The sequence below is a fragment of the Molothrus ater genome, chromosome 6 (genome assembly GCF_012460135.2).
Source record: "Molothrus ater isolate BHLD 08-10-18 breed brown headed cowbird chromosome 6, BPBGC_Mater_1.1, whole genome shotgun sequence".
Classification (NCBI taxonomy): Eukaryota; Metazoa; Chordata; class Aves; order Passeriformes; family Icteridae; genus Molothrus; species Molothrus ater.
In genome coordinates, this window is record NC_050483.2 from 31,322,906 (window position 1) to 31,344,121 (window position 21,216).

General features: G+C 36.1%; 1 protein-coding gene across 1 annotated transcript in view; it reads right to left on the reverse strand.

Annotated features, from left to right (window-relative positions):
• RYR3 (ryanodine receptor 3) overlaps nucleotides 1-21,216 on the reverse strand; it is a 196,236-nt gene that overhangs the window by 48,006 nt on the left and 127,014 nt on the right. Inside the window, 13 exon segments of the mRNA XM_054515025.1 lie at nucleotides 1,193-1,513; nucleotides 4,148-4,278; nucleotides 8,139-8,220; nucleotides 9,144-9,260; nucleotides 9,263-9,381; nucleotides 10,425-10,485; nucleotides 11,193-11,242; nucleotides 13,487-13,608; nucleotides 14,201-14,268; nucleotides 14,550-14,665; nucleotides 18,816-18,939; nucleotides 19,109-19,184; nucleotides 19,668-19,730. Coding sequence (XP_054371000.1) covers nucleotides 1,193-1,513; nucleotides 4,148-4,278; nucleotides 8,139-8,220; nucleotides 9,144-9,260; nucleotides 9,263-9,381; nucleotides 10,425-10,485; nucleotides 11,193-11,242; nucleotides 13,487-13,608; nucleotides 14,201-14,268; nucleotides 14,550-14,665; nucleotides 18,816-18,939; nucleotides 19,109-19,184; nucleotides 19,668-19,730 — 1,450 coding nt within the window.

Here is a 21,216-nt window from a genome sequence, read left to right on the forward strand (position 1 = left end):
AACTGTCTATTGCACGATTAAAAGACTGTGGATTTGGATTATAAGTATTTCAGTCGAATATAAATTAAACTATCATCATTTTGGCAAGTCCCATGTCTCTAAGTAAGAACCTAAACAAAATAAGGATTGAGACACAAAGTCCTCAGAAAAATACTTTTTGTTTTGTTTGGGGTTTTTTCTGTCTGGGATGGCTTTTTTTTGTATTCAATGTCAGAAAACCACCAGAAGATAGTGTTCTGGAAGAAGTCCTTCTCTGCTACTTCTCTGCCTTGGGCAAATTAAAATGAAGAGAATGAATGAGTAATTCAAGGTCATAGATCAACTTTGTACAAGTACTTCTATGCAAACTATTCATGTCAAAATGCAAACTACTCAAGCCAAAAAATCCTTGCAAAAACAGCATGACTATATTGTCCACCTTATGTAGAAGAACAATCAGTACAAAACTGCAGGAAACACTCTTTACAACTAAGCAGCAAACTTCTTACTAAATTTTGATGGAATCCTTATTATTATTTAAGACCTCCTAGCATTTAAAACACCAAAAACACAGTACTAATGGGTACTGGTTACTCAAATTTAGCAGGAAATTACTACCTTTACATAGATTTTCTTGAAGTGTGTTATTGCACATTATATTCTTACACTGTATAATATGAATGATAAAATTTGGATATGGTAAACTTCTTTAGCAGGATAAATACTATATCTTATGTGATATTTTGAAAAAACTTTCACCTTATTTAATAGCTCACATATTTATTCAGGCAAACCAACTAATTTTGAACTTGGGTTACTCCTGAGATTATTTCACTATTTACACTTTCTTTCCATGTTGTCCTGGTACTTCATGAACATAATTCACTCTACTCAGGAGTCTTGAAAATCAATGGAATTCACAACTCCAAATTAAGCACTAAGGCTCTTATACAGTGCATAGAGAAGGAGATTTTCAAAATTTCTTATAAAGAATAGAAATCTCTCTGCTTAAAGTGATGCTACAATGCATGCATATAACTAATAATAAAACATAAACATATTTCTCTTATTGTTACTTATATTTTAGTTAGCTTTCTTTCATGATGGTTCTAGTTATAATTTTTTGTTATTACATCACTGGGCAATAAGGTAAAGCACAGAAAAGTAATTAAATATTATTAGTACAATTACTGTTCAAAAATATTTACAGTACCTGCAATTCTTTTCATCCAAGACGCTTCATCTATTCCCAGATTGTTGTTAATGATCTTTAGAATGTTTCCAAGAACAATGCTCAGATGCTCAGATGTTATCATTGTACAGCAAGGCCCAGCACTTTGAGGAACACTCTCAGAACCTCTTTCCCACCAGTAGGATAAATAGTTGCATAGCATGGGTAAGATCACCTCAATTACATGAGGCATTTCAGTATACCTTGCTCCAGACTCTGCTAAATCATTTATTTCCTTTATTAGTCTATCCAGCTGAGGGATCTCTGGACACATTTCTTCTACTGTATCAGGCATACCTAAAACTGCAAATTAAGGTAGAAAACCAAAATGTTAATTAGCAAAATGAAAGAGAACATCTATGTTTAAAGCCTAAATACAAATGGCTCTGATTTTTTTCCTTCACCATCTTGGACAGGCAGAGCTATAGTAACACTTTGGGGTATGCATGGGTATCTCCTTACATAAATTGTGTCTTAGGGATGATGTGCATATATACAATAATGTAAATAATAGCTGCCATATAGCTATGGCTTTACCCTAAAGTGTCCTGCAATTATCTGGTGAGTTATGTAAATGTGCAGAAGAGAAAGCCTTTTTTAATATTGATTATACTCTGGACATTGTATTCATAATTATTCACAATTTTTATGCTGGTTTGCCAAAGATTAAATCCACCTTGGGGAAAGAGAAAGAAACAATTCAAAAGTATGGGGTTAAAATGAAATGTACTTAGTTCACGAACTATCTCCCAACAAAAATGCTAGGAAAGATTCCAGTTATCATATGCTTGTATTAGAAAATAAAGGATGCTCTTTCAGCAATTAACAACACATTGGAATCTAGTGACAGTCAAGCAAAATTCTTCCACTATTTCTGGATATGGTAATGGTTATAGTACAGCTCTTATAAAGCAGACCTGTGAGGAAGGGCTAGCAGAAGCTTTTCCATAACTGCTTTTAAATGGAAAAAACTTCATGAAGCATATGAAATCAAGCTACCCCTATTTTTTTTTCTTGTTTGTTTGTTTAAAGGTACAGAGATTTTGGCAGTTAGTAACTCTTTCATGGATCAGTGAAGAAAATGCTGAAATATTTTAAGATATGAGTCCATTGAGAGTAAGTTGGGAGAGAAGCAAGCAAAGAAATTCAATGTAGAAAGATTCATGTTCCTTTCAATAGAAACAGAAAATGGGTAAGGCCCATTGTGGATTCTGTCTGTAGATGGGGAATGAGATGCTGGAAAGCAATGTAATGGAAAGGAACCTTGGACCTGTTTGGCAGCAAGTTTATTATGAGTCAGCAGTGCCCTGGCAGCCAGGAGGGCCAGCCTGTGTCCTGGGATGCATCAGGCACAGCATCACAGCCCCTGTCCCCTCTGCTCCAGGCTCTGGGGTGGCCTCACCTGGAGGTGAGGCCTTATCTACTGTGCTCAGTTTTGGGCATCAGAATATTAAAAAAAACATCAACTTTTAGAGAGTACCTAAAGGGAGGCCACAGGGATGGGGAAGGGAAAGCCTTATGAGGAGCTTGGTCTAGTTACTTGGGAAGTGGTCATAGCACCAGTCTGACAGAGTTCAAGAAGCATTTGGACAACACTCTCGGGCCCACGGTGTGATTCTTGGGGAGTCCTTGTGCAGGGCCAGGAGTTGGACTCAATGATCCTTGTGAGTCCCTTCCAGCTCAGGTTATTCTATGATTCTGTAATCTGGTCCTGGTCAAGCAAGGATATTCCTAGAGCTCATGGTACAGGTTTGTGTCCAGACAGTTCTTGAGTGTCTCCTGTGATGGAGACTCCCCAACTTCTCTGAGCAATCTGCTCCAATGCACAGTCACCCAAACAGGGAAGTTCTTCCTCATGTTAGGTGAAACTTCCTGTGCATCAATTTCTGCCTGTTGCCTGTTTTCTTATTGCTAGGCACCACTGAGGAGAACCTGCCTCCATCCTCTTGATACCCTCCCTTTAGATATTTTGTATATATTGATGAAGTCCCCTCTCAGTCATCTCCTCATGAGACTGAACAGGCCCAGTTCTCTCAGCCTTTCCTTATAAGAGGGATGCTCCAAACCCCTCATCATCTCTATTGCCCTTCACTGGATCCACTCCATTCCATCTCTTTCTTGTCCTTAGGAGCCCAGAACTGGATACAGCACTCACAGGGGCTGGTCAGGCCTCACCAGGGCTGAGTAGAGGGGCAGGATCACCTCCCTTGACCTGCTGGCCATGCTCTTCCCAATACAGGTCACAGTGGCCTTCTTAGCCACCAGGACAAACTGCTGGCTCAGGGAGTTTGTTGTCCACCAGTACCCCCATATCTTTCTCCACAAAGCTGCTTTCCAGCAGGTCAGCTCCCAGCCTGCACTGGTCCATGGGGTTACTCTTCCCCAGGTGCAGGACCCTGCCTTTGTTGAATTTCAGGCAGTTCTTCTCTGTCCATCTGTCCAACTTGTCAAGGTCCCTTTTTCATCAAGGTTTCATGGAATTAATCATATTCTGCTGGGAGTTCCCTGCACCAAACTGCTTTGGATCACTGGTTAGACAACAAAACCATAGAAATTATTTACCTGTCCACTTAAATCAGATATTATACCTCGTGTATTTTGCTACATAAACACAACTGTATTTTACCAAAAGTTTTTGTAATGTAGATATGTACCTCTTCAATTGAGCTTAAAATATTACAGTATGCATCTTTAGAAAAGTATTCAAACATCATGTTCAGAAAAATACCAAAAAATACTAGGAGAAAGAGAACATTGTTGGCACAGTCTCAATAATGCAGAGCAAGGTTAAAATGGCAAGCAATGAAACATCAGTAGCAGGACCTCTCTGCTGAGGCATACATTCAGGGCTTTTTCATTATACAACTTCTATTATTTAGTTGGAGTGGAGTGAACAGGTTTTGAGGTTTGCTTTTTTTTGTGAGGCACAGTACTTACTTGCTCTTTCTCTTGCACTTTTTGTGTTGAAAACAGACAGTGGATTGTAGTGGTTGAGAGAAGGCTCAAGGAATGCTACTGGAATAGCAGCCGCAAGAGATGCTAAACACTCACCAAGTGCGGGACGCTGCCTGTATGTGAGAGACACTAAAAGTCATCTGAGAGGAAAAGTGTTTCACCAGGATTTCAGTGTCTGGCATACATGATAAAAAGAAGTATTACTATTTATAGCTGATTTTTAAAATCTTTTTTAAACATTAGGAACTATCTGACAACTTAGAAAAAAATTGATTTATCATATGAAAAGAACTACCAGAGATCACAGTGGTGCAAGAAAAACAGTTTTAAAAACCCCACCTCCACCAGTGTTCTGGTTCTGATCAGGAAAAGGTTAATTTTTGGCAGGGACAGGACCCAGAGGCTATTCTATGCCACCTTATGTCATTGCCAGGGACAGGGTTCCTTAGGGGTCAGATGTTGTCAGGGATCCTGTGTGATTGCAAGCAATTGCATGTGATTTTTTTGTCTCTTTCTTGTACACCATTGTTAGGACTGTTGCTCTTACTGTTCATTGCATTATTTTGTTGATGTTTCCAGTAAGTTGCTGTTATCTCAACCCAAGATATTTACCTTTAGTGCCTTCAATTCTTCCCTCCATCCACCATAGGGACAGGGGAGGAGGGACTGAGCAAGTGGCACATGGTTTGGAGTGTTTCTGTGGAAAATACTTAGGGAGTTCCATTTTGAAACCAACACCCTTATTTGGCACTCAACATAGGGCAGGAAAGGGTGAGATAACAGCATATCTGACCAGAGTGGGTAGGAAGCAAAAGTGATCTAAGCATTTATTGTATTCGGTCCAGAGCCACTGGTCACATGGTTGTGGTACCTAACCCTGTATACATTCCCGTATATGCAATATGTGCTCCTCACAGTGATATTTTTCAGAGCAGGGAGAGGGATGAGGCTTGCTTTGTTGCTGCACTGTGTAATATCAGCTTATGACATGATAAGAAGGACAATGAAGATCATTTGGAATGTGTATTCAGTGCTGCTCTTCTGCCCTTACCTTGGGCACTACCTCAGGGAGTCCATTAAAAATTGTACCCAGCCTGTGGGAAGAAGAGGGCGGATAATTTTCCCCAGCTTTTCACCCCTTTAACCTCCTTCAGGTCTGCTACCTCTGCTTTTGAAGATTTTGAACTTCCCCTGGCTGTTAAGAAAAGGATGCTCTTATGCTTGGTCTCCTGGGTTCCCTCGCTTTGGTTCACACCACAGAGTTACAAAAGACATTTTTAGGAGAGTATTTCAGGGGAGATCTGTCCCAAGGGTGGATAGACACAAAGGGTATGGAAGGTGGAAGAAAAGGGGCCAAACTTTGAAGGATGATTCTGCTCCAGTGGTTTTTAAGTTTACCCCAGAGCAACTACAGTGCTTGATAAATAGAATATTTATCAGTTAGAATATATAAGTTAGAATATTTGAAGGAAAACTGCTGTGGCAGTTTCAGGGAGGTGCAAAATTATGCAACATGCTGGGCTCTAGCTACTATTTTTGGGCACTGCTTGGTACTAGACAGCACCCTCAGGGGGAGGAGAAGGAGGAAAGCAATGCATTGTGGCCACTCAAACTGCAGCTGAACCAGAGGAACAACCTGTGCCATTAGCAGTATCCCCTACACAGAAGAAAAAATAAAGGACAGACAAAATCAGTTTTCTTAGTGAGGGAGGAAGAGGAAGTAGGGCCCTCACAAGGAGGAAGACTCAGGGTGAGAGATAATCCCCTGACCCCTATCCCTGGGTGAGCTGTGTGAATAGATTTCATCCAGCAGTCAGGTGAGCCCCTCGTGACCTGACTGCTCCAATGCTGGGATATCGTGACCCACGATATGAAATTGGGTTGTAGTGAAGGTGAGCATCTGGGATCTGGGATCCCTGACCTGGGATGTGGGCATTGCAAAAGGGATTGGGAAAAGGGCAGAAACTCTCAGCCTCTGGAGGCAACTCCTAGCACGTGTGAGGAAAAGGTATCTATTTTCAAGGGTCATCTATTAATGCACCAAGACAAGTGAAACACCATGAAGAAAGGTATCCAGTGACTAGAGCTCATATATATATATATATATAGAGCTCATAATATACCTCCATATTAGGGCTCAAAGTAATCAAGAACTACAGTATTTTGCATCCAGTTCTCAACGTTTATGAATCATAAATGGAGACTTTTAGAGAAGAAATGTTCATAGAAAAATCAGAAACAACTCCAAAATCCTAAAGAAGCTAAACAGTCTTTGTACAAAGGATAAAACATTTGACAAAGGAAGTTTGCCTTAACAGAACAGCAGCAGCAATTGAATTAGGAATTAGTCCTGAGCCCCTGCAGCCAGCAGAACTATTTCAGCCATAAAAAGAGATATTTATCTATGAAAAGTCCACTATGACTCATTCTGCAATGAAAGGTAAAACTTCTTAATGCCCCTGCCAAAATTCACTAGGAGAAAAATGTGCAATTTGATCCTGAAACTGAACATTGCTTAATTTGAATAACTATTCAAGTCAGCTCAATCACTCACTTCTAAGTTTTCTGAAACATTGAGCATTATGTTTGAAATCCTACTTCCCACCTAGACACTGATGTCTGCCTAAAACTGTAATTTAGGAGTCTGAGACTAGTGAAAAACAAACTAAATGAAATCCACATTTGAAACCTCTCACACAGCCTTAGGAGAATTATTAGTTTCCTTGGATATATCCAATCTGATCACTTTTCCATTCTAAGAAGACAATTGCTGCAGGCAAAGGTGATGCTGCTAGCTTCAATAGGTTTAAGGAAATTGTCCAGTGCTTACAGATTTTGCCAATCAAGTGGAGGCTTGTGCTCTGAGCTTTTCTCATGGAAAGGCAGCTCAAACACAATCATGTTTCATTTCCTGTGAGGAGACCCTGACTGCTAGCTAGATAAGGGGTAAGGCACTTCCTGTTTTTCCTATCAGATCTATTATGTAAAGGAGCATTTAGAATTTTGAAGCCCAGAAAGAGAAGAAAAAGAGTATAGCTTTGTGATTAGAGATGGATGCATAAATGCTTGAATGAGAACACACAGCTTGTGCACACATGTGCATGCATGCAGAGTGGGAGGAAAGATCTGTCCACCAGACACCTCTTGCATTTTGTATGAAAGAATTCTGAATAAACTCTGGAAGGAAGGAATTGGAGATGGGCATTCCTCACACTAGGCAAAGCCTCCTAACCAGACGACAGACTTGAATTTCTTCCAGTTTAATCTCTCTCTCCCTATGGATCTTACCTTTTCAGAAGAAAGGCAGCAAAAATTGCCTAAGCTAAAACTTTCACAAGTATTAGGATGGGTTAATCTTATTGTGGTTCCTGTCTTGTGATACACAGACAAGCCATAAGGGTTCTATTTTCTGAGCTAACACAGATTTGATCTCCTTCTATAGGAAGAAGGGGCTTGAAACATAGCAGAGCAACTAGATGCTTAAAGGAATTGCAGACCTTGGTCATTTTTAAATACAAGTAACTAGTGGTTTTCTTTGTAGAGCTAATGGTTGTCAGAATACTCCACATAACTCAGGACTTTATGCTCAGGACAACTCTTTTGAGAACCCTTTATAGACTTAGGTGTGAAACAGATGCTTCCTACTTAGTACTCAGCCTACTTATCACAGCAATATGTGGCAGAAAAACTTTGAGAACCTAATGGCAACTCAAAGAAAAATTTATCTTCTCCTATGGGAAAAATAGACTCTGTGCAGATACACTGCCATATGTAGAATAAGTTATTTACTTCTACTGAAGTTTTTTTCCCTGTGGAATTGAATGCTGAAGTTTAGCAACTATTTTCAAGGGAAAGTGTATTTGAAACATCTCTCACTCTTTCAAATTCACTTTTCATCCAAAATGCTTTATTACCTAAGCAACAGATTCCTAACAAAAAGAAAATTTTGCATGCTGAGTTTTACACTTAATACCTTTCAACATAGATGTTCTTTCCAGTCCCAAGGGAATAGAGGCTGCAAAGAATTCTGTAACATGAAACTTGTACATCACCCACTAGAGGAAAATGAAAATGCATTATCAGGATTTATTCAGCTAAGGATTACTTTTCAAATATCAAACATCTGTTTTATGCAATATCTTAAACAGTACCTAAAACGTTTAGCACATATATCACTGAACATTCTGAGTGTACATACTCCACGTGGTACTTACCTTCAATGTCTCTAATTCCTGGTCTATCATCTACATTCATTCCAAAGCCTACCAGATCATTAGATATTCCAAGAGGACAGCAGACACTTATTAATAAAGATATTCCAGGTTATCACACTTGCAGAGTCCAATTTTAAGCTAAATTACATCATTTTGTGTGTGTGTGTCTAACCTTTAAGCACACCATCTAAAGGTTCACCATATTTTTAAAGAAATTATTTTCATGGTTATCCATCTTCTAATTATGGCCTAGATATATGCAAAATTTTGGAAAATAATTACAGACATTAGAAAGTAATAAAACCATTTAGCATATTGCTAAGTCTCTAAGAGTCATTTCAGTATTTTTAAACTAACTGATGCTAAAACCAGGGAAAATTTAAATTCAATGACCTGCAGTGGTTATCCCATGTAAGAGAAAATCCACAGGGAACCTCTAGTGAGTTGTCTTGTTTAATATAATGAAACAGTACTTTTGTATGGAAAACTAGTCTCATACACACATTTGTTAAGAGAGCACTTAAAGGCATATTTTAATTTCCCTCTAAATGCTAGAAGAAATATTGTACATAATTAAGCTTATTGAGTATTGTTTTGGACATGTACTAGAAATAAGGTATTATGTTGCTAATTTAAGAATTAATTCTGGAAACGTACATGCTACTCAAAACAGAATTTCATTCTCTGAATCCATGCAGTCATTACTAAAAAGGATTTCTAGCATTATAACACAATAAAATTCAACATTAAAATAAAATACTTACAAAGTAAATCTATTCCAAAGTGATATTGTGAAATATGTTCAAAAATTGATGTTAAGATTGGTAACAATGCTACTGTAGTATAATTGATATTCTGGGAAACACCCTTCATTTGTGTCGTGAATGAGTAAATTTTCCCAGTTTAAGATTTTCAGAAGTCTTTTCCAAGTCTTCAGCTGCATTTTCGAAAAAGGCACGCAATCCTGCCTTAACAAGCTCAGATCCTGATTTCATAACAGTTCTGAAAAAAAAATAGGGGAAAAAATATCAGCTTTGTCTTGATATTTAGTAGGTGTATAGAAATACACGTACAGATTATTTACATTCTGTCAGTGGTTGAAGATACCCACATGTATCAGGGAACTTCACATTAGGAACAGAAGAGAGCACTTACATCTAAATAGCAGTATAAGCAACAATTTCCTTTGAGTATTTAATACAAAATAACAACAACAAAGTTACTGATTGACTGATTCCACAGTCTTGCCTTTCCAGGTTTTTGTGGTCTGCTTTTGAATAAGATAATTCCTTCTCAGTAAATATCAAAAGTCATGCGAAAGCTCCTCTATAAAATATACTAAAAGCCCCCAAACTCTTAATCCCTATAGTTTTATGGGAGCCACAGTAACTAGGTGTGTAAGTCAGGACACTTCAAAGCCCCTAAATCTCGAAAATGCAACTGCAATGCCAGAATCACAGTCCCATTCATTGAATTCGTGCATGCTTCTCTGACACCTTACTGCAGATGCCAGTGTTGTTCACAGAAGTTCACAATTAGTTCACTATCAGGCTGCTGTGTAACTTAACCAGGCCAGAAAACAGCTCAAATTCAAAAAAATTCTTGCTCTGTTGTAATCTACACAATCACTTCAATGATAAGCAGTAAAAGTTAGTAAATATAACTATGCCCATATATTAATATGCTCTGCATACTTCTAATGACAAATTTTACACTATGCACTAAACTTTCTTAATATCTGCAGGTACCACTACATGCAGTTTCAATGGTCATGTCATTAATATCTCCCCATAAAGTCTTCAAATGAACTTGGAAAGTTTGACAAGTGTTTTCAGTGTTTGAAAGACGGACATTGAGCAGAGAAATGTACGTGAAACACTTTAGACAAAATTTGCTACTGTGGAGGGCAATATGTGAATTGTTGATGCTCTTAAGATCTTTGATTACTAATAAAGATTAAAAAAATACAGAAGCAATCCAATTGCTTCTGAAAAGCTCTGTGAAACCTTAGTAGTTTGCAGCTGGTACAAAAGTTGCAAACTTACCGTGTGTCAAGAGACTGAGCTAAGATGTGCAGGCAGTTCACCATTGTAGCAGAATCACTTCCTGTTTAGAAAGAGATATTATGAGAGCACAATAGCACAGGAAACATAGCATCATATAATGATCCATATAACGATCCAAAATGGCCTTACTGGAGATGCACAGTTTAAACAAGACATTACCTAAGTCTCCTACCTTAGGTCCCTGAGGAGGGAGTTAAGTCTGATGCTAGAAATAACTATTCATTTTTTTAAGTCAATTTCCATATAGGAACGAAACAGAATAACTAATGCCTGCTTGGGGCACGTTTTTACCACCTAACCTCACAACATTCTGAACTCTGTATCTTGTAGCACTTATATTTCTTTTTAAAGTTTTTTACCAATATCTTTGTAGGAGTTATATTATTTTTCCTTACATCCCCTTTTATCTATTGAGAAATTAGTCTATTGGATTCAACAGCTGGATGACAGAAATCAAAGTAATTAGTGTAAGATTACTTTTGAAAAGCAAAAAGTAACTGCAAACCACTGATATTTTTTTTCATGGAGTCTGGAAATATGACAATGTGCTGTTTCTTCCTGCTTTGACACCTTATATATATTTTATTGTGTTAGCTTCAGAGCCATGTTCAATGACCTTATTGATTTCACTAGAAGCTTATGGAGCATTTAATAGAATTTTGGCTATAGTAGTGAAAATCTTCAGGTAAGAGAAACAATGGTTATGCATTCTTTAAATTTTTATCAAGTTCCTTCTTAACTACTTACCAAAAAGTGAGATCCTATGTCTAACAAGAGCAGCTAATTTGCAGAACAGGCTAAAGTAGAGAAGAACAGAGAGAGCAAAACAAGACAAAGATGAAAAACTTATTTAGAATAGCAGGTAAAGATAGTAAGAATATGAAAAGGAAAACACAACATAGTTCCTGGAAAGCGTGCTTTGAGTGATACGTGATGATTAACAGTCAACTGCATTAAGCAGACTAACATTTTGAAGCTCCTGAGATCTTTCATTTTCTATACTTCACCACTTCAGAGGCGTCTTGAAATCTAAACTTTTTTGACAGTGGTTTTCAACAATTCTGTACTATATGGCTGAGTCATTCTTTATGGCTATTATTTATGAAAAAGAATTTTCTTTGTAAGGACAAGAAAAAATGAGAAACATTTTAGTGTTTTACTTGGCATTCTGCAGGAAATAAATTTTAAAAATCCTCATACTATTTAAAATAATTTGCAAGGATGTCATTTGTAAATTAATAAATAAATCTGTATTTACCCTCTGATGATGATAATATGAATCCTAAATATATACACACTAGAAGAGCTTCTGGCAAGTATATCAGATACTTGCATATCTAACCTACCTGTCAAAATAGTGGGATAACTAAGAGAATATAGCACCAACACCCTAAAGATTAAAGGGGTTACTTCAACAAAGACAGCTGACAGACTTACATATCATTTGGGCCATACTTTACAAATGGAATTAGGGCATAAGAAAATGAAGCATATACCTTAGGACTTGGTATGGTCTCATACTAACCACAGATTTTTATTGTTATCTTCACAATGGTAAGGAGATACTACACTTCCTATAAGATGAAAATGGCAGATAGTCACTTCTCTCAGTGAAAAATGCACAAAGAATTACAAGATATTTCTGCAGTTATACTAGCAGGTACTTGTGCTAGACATCTAACTTCTTCATGTGCCTTTTTAAAGCCACTTTAATAGCCCTAGAACACCTAGGGCTATTAATCCTCCTATCTTCATGAAGAACTGACTGTAGAGAAGTAACAGGAGTACTCAGAGAAGAAGCATGAAATCGAAATGCAATGAAGTGACACTTCCATGCCCCTGAGCCTGAGTTGTCTCTCCCAGCTCCCGGAGGACTATTTTGCAGGTTTGTAAATGTCTGAGCCGAGTAAAGCAGAATCTTGGGGACTTACCACTCTTACACACAACTGCTCTATAAGGACTGCCACACACAAAGATGGAAAGAGAGGGTAATAATAATTTAGAGAAATGCAAAAATGTGTTGAGAGATAAACTGAAGAGTGGAATCTAGGAAGCTGAGTCCTAGGCCTGCTTATGTAATAACACATAACCTTTACTTTCAAATTTTATATCTACTTTGTACTGGAAAAAGCAGTTAATTCTGGTCAACAGAGTGAAGGAAAGTTAAAGAAATCTGAGAAACTGGCAGCTAAAGTGAGAAAGCATGACAGTAAAACAGTTGGAAATACTATGATACAAAATTTCCAAGAGAAAGTAACTGGTAGCATACCTCAAGGAGAAGGAAAAACTTGGCAAATTATTAAAGTCATCATTAAAACACAATTAAATATTATTTAATATTATTTTCAAATTTCAATCACAGGAAAGAGAAATTCCTATTTTCATACAGGCAGCACATTCTAAATTAAAAGGCATTTATTTTTAACAGAATTTTCTAGAATAACTGTGTCAAATGGCTGATTCCATCCAAATAGTGAAGAGATGCAAAAATTATGAAATTCCAGTAACACTTGTGCAGGGGCAGAAGTAATTTTGTGCAGAATCTGTATTTCCCCCTAAAAAGCTGTCTCATGGTATTTTTAACACTTTTTTAATAGCTGAAAATTTACATAAGTGTGAGACCATTTAAATGAGCCAACAGTGGAAAGAGTTTTAACCAGAAACTGCCACCCACAATGAAACAAAACCCCGTAAGAAACTAAGTAATTCAACTGCTCACAGAATAGTTTTTTTAGTATTTTGATGTTATCATCTACAATTACATATTGTAAAATAAATATTTATTATATATACTGAACTCTTTAATTGTGTGTATATATACATATATGTATATATATATATATATATATATATAAAATGAAGAATACAAAGATGAGGAATTTTATTCACTCACTGCCATTCTCATGTAGAATAGAATATTCACTTTCCAGGTAAGGAAAATAAGCTTTTGAACTTTCTGTTTTTCTCTACAATCTAAGAAGAGACCTTTGGTTATCTGAATAAAACCATACTACAGATAATTTTTTTTTTTTTTTACTTACCTTGCTACCATTTCCTTTTCCTTATTTGATGCATATCCACTGCTACTGAGGATTTTTGATGGAGAAGACAGGAAGTAGAGGCAGTGATTTGTAAAGTATTGATCAACCAATGGTAAAAGAACCTAAGAAATATAGACACAAAACGTATTTTTTACAGAGCACAATGGTAAATGTAGCAGCAATGCTTTGATTGTCAAAGTTCATAAAAAGAATTTTAGTTCTTTAACAACTGTATTTTTTTATTTCAAACACAAACTCATGTAAATTAAAAAGTGAAGTCTTAAAATTGTATTCAAAATTACATAAATAATAAACAGACTTCCACAGAGATATCTGTTTTGGATCTAATACTGCATAGGAGTATTTCTTTCTGCTAATTAGATGATATGCACTTCAATGATATCTTGTGGCAAAAAAATCAGATTAAATTTATATATTCAGTGAGAGTATTTAATATCATGTAATGAATAATCTGACTTTTAAATTTTATGTTCCTTCTCATACAGAAAGAGATATATTGGAGTATTTTGAAATATTTGAACCCATCAAATATCCTGAGATATTTTTGAAGAAATTTCAAAATATTTGATAAGTTTGATTATTTATCATAAAAAATGGAAAATATATATTTCCATTATGTGAAAAGCAGTCTAACATTATAAATTTACATATTCTGTATAGTGGAACATATATGAACATGAAATAATCACTCACTTTAGCAAAGAATTTTATTTCTTGATCATGTGGAGATTTTTCAGTTTTTCCACTGGTTACAATGGCTTCTGCAAGGATACAATCAAGGCAGACACAAATAAGAAGCTGTCTAATAATAAATAACACAATAGATCTTTCAGAGAGACTTGAAAAATTAGTTTTACTCAAAAATAAAAGAGCAGAAACTGTTTTGCTAGTTACAAATGTTCAATAATTTAATCTGAAAATTAAAAGACATTATTTAAGTTTCTTAAATGCAATAAAAATAGTGATCACTAAAAATGCAAACCTATCAATCAAATATTTAAATTTCAACAATTCTATTTTAAAAATAAAACCTGCAACTTACCCAAATGTGCAATAAACTCTTGAGCAGAATCAACATATTTTAAAATTTTCTTCAGAAACTTAAAGGCAAACCTCTTTTCCATGGATGAAGCATCCAACTCCATGTCGTTCAGGCCCCTGTTTTTAAAAGCCATAAGAGAAGTAGCATTGATGATGACAGTAGTACAAATGGTGACAGTACTATGAAGCATTTCATGCCTTATTTTTTTATTGGGGTAAATTTTCATGAGAAGGAGAAAATGACCATGGTAACACTTATTATCAACTATCTAGGAGGAAATAGAGAAAAATGAACTGACTTTCATAAGAGGTATGATAGCTTATGATTAAAGTATCCAAAATACATGCATCTTAGCATAAGAACTTTAGAGTGCTACCTTATTGCACAAACAAGCCATCATGCATCTGAACCTAACAAAGTAATGCATTGGTCACTCAATTTCTACTGCTGGCACATTTACATTCCAAGTGCTGGGGAAGTCAGCAGCTGCATCTTTACAAAGTCAGCCTAAGTACTAACCTCCATTTCATTGATCACTGTTAAACTTCATTTTGTCCTTTAATTTTATGAAGGAACAAAGCCAAAATTACTTCAGCTACTAAATGAAAACTTAAATGTAAGTAACAAACTATTATATTATTAAAGTATCCGAAAAATTTCAACAGAATACAATAATTTCTAAAGAGGCATGTATTGTTTGTTCTTTAGGATAAATCCATATACATAAACCATGGCTGATCATACAAGATATTAAAGAGGAATAAAAATACGTGTGGTTCTCTGGGCCTAGATTTAAAGTACTGGATTTGATTTTAAGTACAAATGAAACTTACATGACCAAAATTCTAAAATTCTTTAGGATCACACACAAATTAAGGTGGGAAGGAGTAGGTTCAAGGATCAAAATCTCATAATGACCCTGGAGATGGTATAATACTTGGCCACCCTCACCATGAAAAAATAATGGTGAAATATTTTCTTATATCTAACTAGAATTTTCCTTGTAACAACTTATTACTTTTGAGGAGTTAGTGTTGGACCTCATTTTCTCTATAACCTTGCATGAAGTAGTTGACGACAGATATAAATCTTATTGTAGCCTTCTGTTTTAAAACTGAATAAATCCAACCACTCCTCAGAGCCTCTCCTGGCATCCATCCACAGAGCATCTCAGTGGCCTCCCACTTGAGTGACTTTGTTCTCAACGTCTTCCTTAGTGCTGGAGAGCCAAAACCAGAACAACATATCCTGAGAGAATCTCATAATTCATCAACCTGCAGAACACACTCACTGATAAAGCCTGGTACACAGTCAGCTTTCATCATCACAGGGACACATTTCTGATTCGTGTTCAGCTTGCACAATTCAAAGAGCTTTTCTGCACATCTGCTCTAAGGCTTGGCTCCCCTATTCCTGGGATTACTCCATCCCAGGATTTACCTTTACTCAACCTCATAAGATTTCTGTCAGCTGATTTCTCCAGACTATCAAAGCACCTCTGAAGGGTAGCCAGACTCTCCAATTCATTGCTAAGGGTTCATTCCACAAATCTGCAAACAATGCTTTCTGTCTTGGCATCCAGGACAAGAACAGGGTTTTTTTTTCATTACCCTTTTGAAGTCACTTAATTTTAAACATTTTAAAATTCATTCTTTTTTCAAACGTACTTGCTTTCACAAGTCATTAATTCTTTCATCTTCATTTCCTTGAGGTTCTCTTTTACTTTTGTTTAGTTTACTTCTTCAGAGTCTCTTTATTCCAATATCAAAAGAACTAAACTCTGATTGAGATTTACTATTGGTAGATAGTGGGTGACACCCGAGACATCTAACTGCTTTATCCAGGGAGGAAGTAACTGAGTGACATTAAGGAAAACCTCTGGTTAATCATAAATGGCTACTTCATCTGCTTCTACACAGCCTCTTCAAGCAGTAGCAGATAGGAAGACTCAGCCTTTATCAGTTAAGAGAAAATAACCTAGCCAAAGGACATGCAGACTACAGAGGAGCTGACCAGTGTGTCAGAAGTAGGGAAGAAGGAAGGAACAGGTAGTTTGTGGCACTGAGGCAGAAGAAAGAAAGGAACAAGAAAAAAAGAAAGTTGCTGTACTCACTTCTGTGGTATAAGAAAATGATCATTTGTACTGAGTCCTTACCACTGGTATGGGAGTAAATTAGGGAGGTAAAATGGAATATTAGATTAGCAGTTTGAAAACAGCCATGAGAGAAATCCAAGCAAAAAAAGTAAGTCTGAGAGAAGGCTGATGCAGCAGAAATTTTAACAACAAAAAAAATCTAATAATAAAATATATGCCTCTTGACCATGTCAGAGCACAGTTAAGAGGAAAGAAACAAAGCCAGAGAACCAAGGAAGACATTTCAATCCCAGTTTAAACAAAAGCTTAGTAGGACTCTAACGTCTCATCTTAGTTTAATTTGTGAAAAAAACTATTTTAAGAGTAATAGTTTGTATGCTCTAATGACTCTCTATTCATTTATCACCTGTGCAATCAAATTATTTAGTATGAATTAACAGCCATGTATGCTTGAGAGGCATCTTCTGCTGCCTTACTTTCACTAAGGAGATTAAGTACTTATCTGTATTTTCAGTGAGGTCACTGTAAATATTTTCTTGTTCAGTTTATAAGAAGTCCTGGCTCCTAAGAGATTACACATAATTTCCTAAATATTGAAAGATGTTGATAGGTCTGTGAAGTATAAAAAACAATATCCAAAGAGCTTGCAGAGATTAAAAGATGTGGACCACAATACTACATTGTTTTTAATACATTCTTGAGTAAGGCCTGAAAGATTTATCTGTATGTCATAAACACACTAAGTGTTTTAAAAATGTTCTCAGCAAAGAGCAAAAAACCCAAAAACAGAGGCAGATGGTATATGTGAAGTACGCATGCTGTTCCGCCTATACATTTCCAATTATAAACAATTCCTATGTTTTAATGATTAGTCCAACATTTTCAAGAATGACATCTTGAAATGTGATGATTGCAATGAGTACTTCAAAAGATTTTTTAATATATATATGCATATATTCATCTGAAGAAAACACTGAAAATATGATAATCTTGATTCAAACTGATGCAGACAATCACTGCAAACTCTTTCCCGTATCAATGAAGAGTTTGAACATGCTTTTTCAAGTTGATTTGTCCCATGATGTAACACTGAAAAAATTTATTTCCTGACCCAAACACATGCAGCTGCAAAATTTGAGCATTTCCACTGGTGTTTCAAAAGATCATTCATTTGCATTAAGTAGACCAGCTTTTCTTATTCAATGGCTCTGAAGCAACTATGGAGGTTATAAAAATATTTGGTGGCATACCTACGTTCTGGGTACAGGCTGAGAGCCTACATATTTGGCAGGAAGGAATTTTTCTCTGTAGCACTACAGAAGTGTATTTAGAACTGTTTTCTCATCTCTTAGAAATATTATTAATTCTTGAAGTGAACAAAGTTACATTTTGAAGATCCAAAAAATGGGTTTTTATAAATTTCTGAGTATACTTTCAATAGAGTAAAAGACTTGAAAGGTAGATATAAATGAAAATAGGAAAGATCTGACTCTATGCATGTAGAGAAAAATTTGTTTATGGATACAATTTAGTTCACAAAAATGCTTAATGCCAGAAAATTGAGGTTTCCTATGTGTTCAGGTGTTTCACATCAAATAAAAGAGGAGAGTTATAGTACAGTAATTCACAATTCCATCATATAAAGCAACATACTACAGTAAGAAGTCCTCACAGACCAGCTTACTTTGAGACACAGCAATTCAAGTTGCAGTAAAACTAAGGATGTCTGTGCTTTTGCTAGAGAAGAAGTTAGTGCCCACAAAATACAACCACTTTGTCTTATTACTTTACAGAACTCAAAGCAATATTTTTTTTAAATACTTGATTAAAAAGCAGTTTTACATAGATATGTTACAGTATCAGACCTGAGATTAATTTTCCCATGATCCTTACTGACACTGCTGGCTGCTAACTTAGACATTTTAAATTATCCTCTTGTTTAATTACTCTACTGTTGCACTTTTTATTTACTATGATCACATACTGATTAAAAATGTTGCCTGAACATGCTGTTTTAGAAGAGTCTTTCTGAACATGAAAATGGCTCTAATTGATAGAAGACATGCTGAACAGTAATTATGTTAATAACTGCCAGTCTGCAGGGAGATAAGATTATCATGCTGGTTTGGGCACTGAATGCAAGCAAGCATCTGAAAAAATGTGCAACTTACCGAGATATGATTATACCATTGACTTGAAGGAATTTAAACAGCTCTTGTGCCTTTTCACGGTCCCGTGATTTCTCCTTGGCTGTCAATGTGTCATAAGGTACCAGTAAAGGATGGCTACCTCCACCTTTAGTAAGTTGAAAGAACTGTAAGTTTTTCTACTCTAAGATTTATTCTGCTTCATGTACAAAAGGAACTATTCATTTTTCATTGTCTTACACTGTCATCTTTCAGATTGTTTCTTTTCCCTCATTCTCCTTGTCTTTTTTGGTGTGATTCGCAGGATTGTGGCTTACCTTTGCTTTCCAACTCCATTTTCTTCTTTTTGGCCCATATATTATGGTAGTTTTCTGCCATTACCTCAACCATTCCCTACATTAGCATCAGAAAAAACAATATGTAATATTTGGTGATGATTAAAAATTCTGTAACTCTATTCTATTTTCTATATTCTATATTTTCTATATTCTACATCTATTAAATTCTACAACTCTACACAGTCTTAAGTCTACGCTCTTGTGATACAGAAACATCATAGTTAAGTGGAATTTCTATATTCATCTGTTCTTTGAAGTCAGCACAAGCACATGATACACATATTATAACATGCTATTGACAGCCCCTTCCCTAGCTTCATGCTTGCTTTTTTCTGGGAACTCAGGAAGTATCAATGGCATGAACAGTGGAAATTCATGTTTCACTATGTGAATAGCATGCACCCTTTCTACAACAGCTTATCATAATGACAGTCACAAATACACTCATAAAACCTATCAAAATTCAACTCATTAATAATAATGAAACTAAATACATCCATTCCTTTCAGCATAATATATGCAAAACACAAATACGAACCTGAAGCTCCCTAGAAAGTGCCACATTTGAGAGATCAAGTGGTGTTGGGCTATACCCATTTCCCTGCAGGGAAAAAGAAAATTAGTCTCAGATAAAATAATTTTGGATAAAAGAACCAAATATTCAATTACAACATCTCTGTTATTGACTTGCTTAGACAAATACCATTCCCAATTTTATACTTCCTTGTGGAAACTGTTCACCTATTTTGCAATGTACTGAAGGCACTGGGTGATCAAGGGAATGGGCTTGCTAGTGTGGAAGCATGCAAGTTGCTGCAGGTACATAGATCTCTCTATTCACAATACATGGCAAGCTGCAAAGAACTAAGCTTTTAGCCTAAGAGGAAACCAATCATGAGACATACAAGATGTGCCTTCAAAACATGGCAGAACCATGTGGGAACAGCCTGAGTGAGCTCTGTGCTAAGGATGAGACAATACAACAAAACGATAAATTATTTTCTTGAGGAAATTAAAGACTAAGAAAAATCAGGTGAGTAATATATGAACACAATCTTCAACTTGTTTAAGTGAGAAAGCTCCAGTTCAAAAACCTGTGAGAGGTGCATGTAAATGTGAATGGTTACATATAAATCAGTGATTTCAAATGTCTGCTCAAGTTAATTATGGGCTGAAAACCTCTACTCAGTCAGGTCTTTGTCATGCATCTTCTTGGCCAAGAAGGCCCAACTGCAGAACAAGTTCAACTGGCTGGAAGCAGAGATTCCAGGGACAGCAGAATTTCCTACAAGGGAGTGAGATTCACTGAAGGGATAAGAAATACTGAAGTATTATGTTGTAAAGAGTGCTCAGGGGCCCCTTTAGGTGAGCAAATAGTGGGCGTGGAGAAGGAACCCAACAGAGGCTTAAGGTGCCAGGTGCTGATGCTCACAGGATCAGTGCTGATGCAAGTGTGCATAGGGAATTAGCTTGTGACACAGCTTTGCACACTCCATCCAGGACTTGTGTCCAATGCACTGCTTCTTAACTCCCACTATATTTATGTACAAATGTGTGTAATTCACCTTGAGGGGTACAATACTAATTCCCTAACATTCATCATAATTTTAAACAGCTTTCCTCTTCCAAGACATATTGACCAGCAGTCTCAACATGTGATTATAAAAATCTACAAACGGAAAAAATAATCTATCCTCACTTAAAAATTTTGCCTGTGGATTCAAAAAAAACCAAAACTGTATCAAATATGCAATCTAATTTGTCAGTCATAATTATAACCTTAACAAAAGCCCATGTTAGACTCTTCTGTTTGACCAAGCAAAAAAATTGCTATATTTACTTTTTTATAAAATTAAAGACTTTAAATGCTTCATCTTTTTTCTTTGAATGACTATATTAAAAAGCTTTTAAGTTCTTCTAATACAATTAATATCTATGGTCTCCTATAGCCTCATTGTCTTAAAAGCTTTTTGGAATCCTCCCTTTAGTGTGGCAAACTGTTTATATACAGTGACATGACTTCCAATCTTAGAACTCTACCATTAAAAGATTCTTTTCACTAAAAGAATATAAAATTGACATAATTG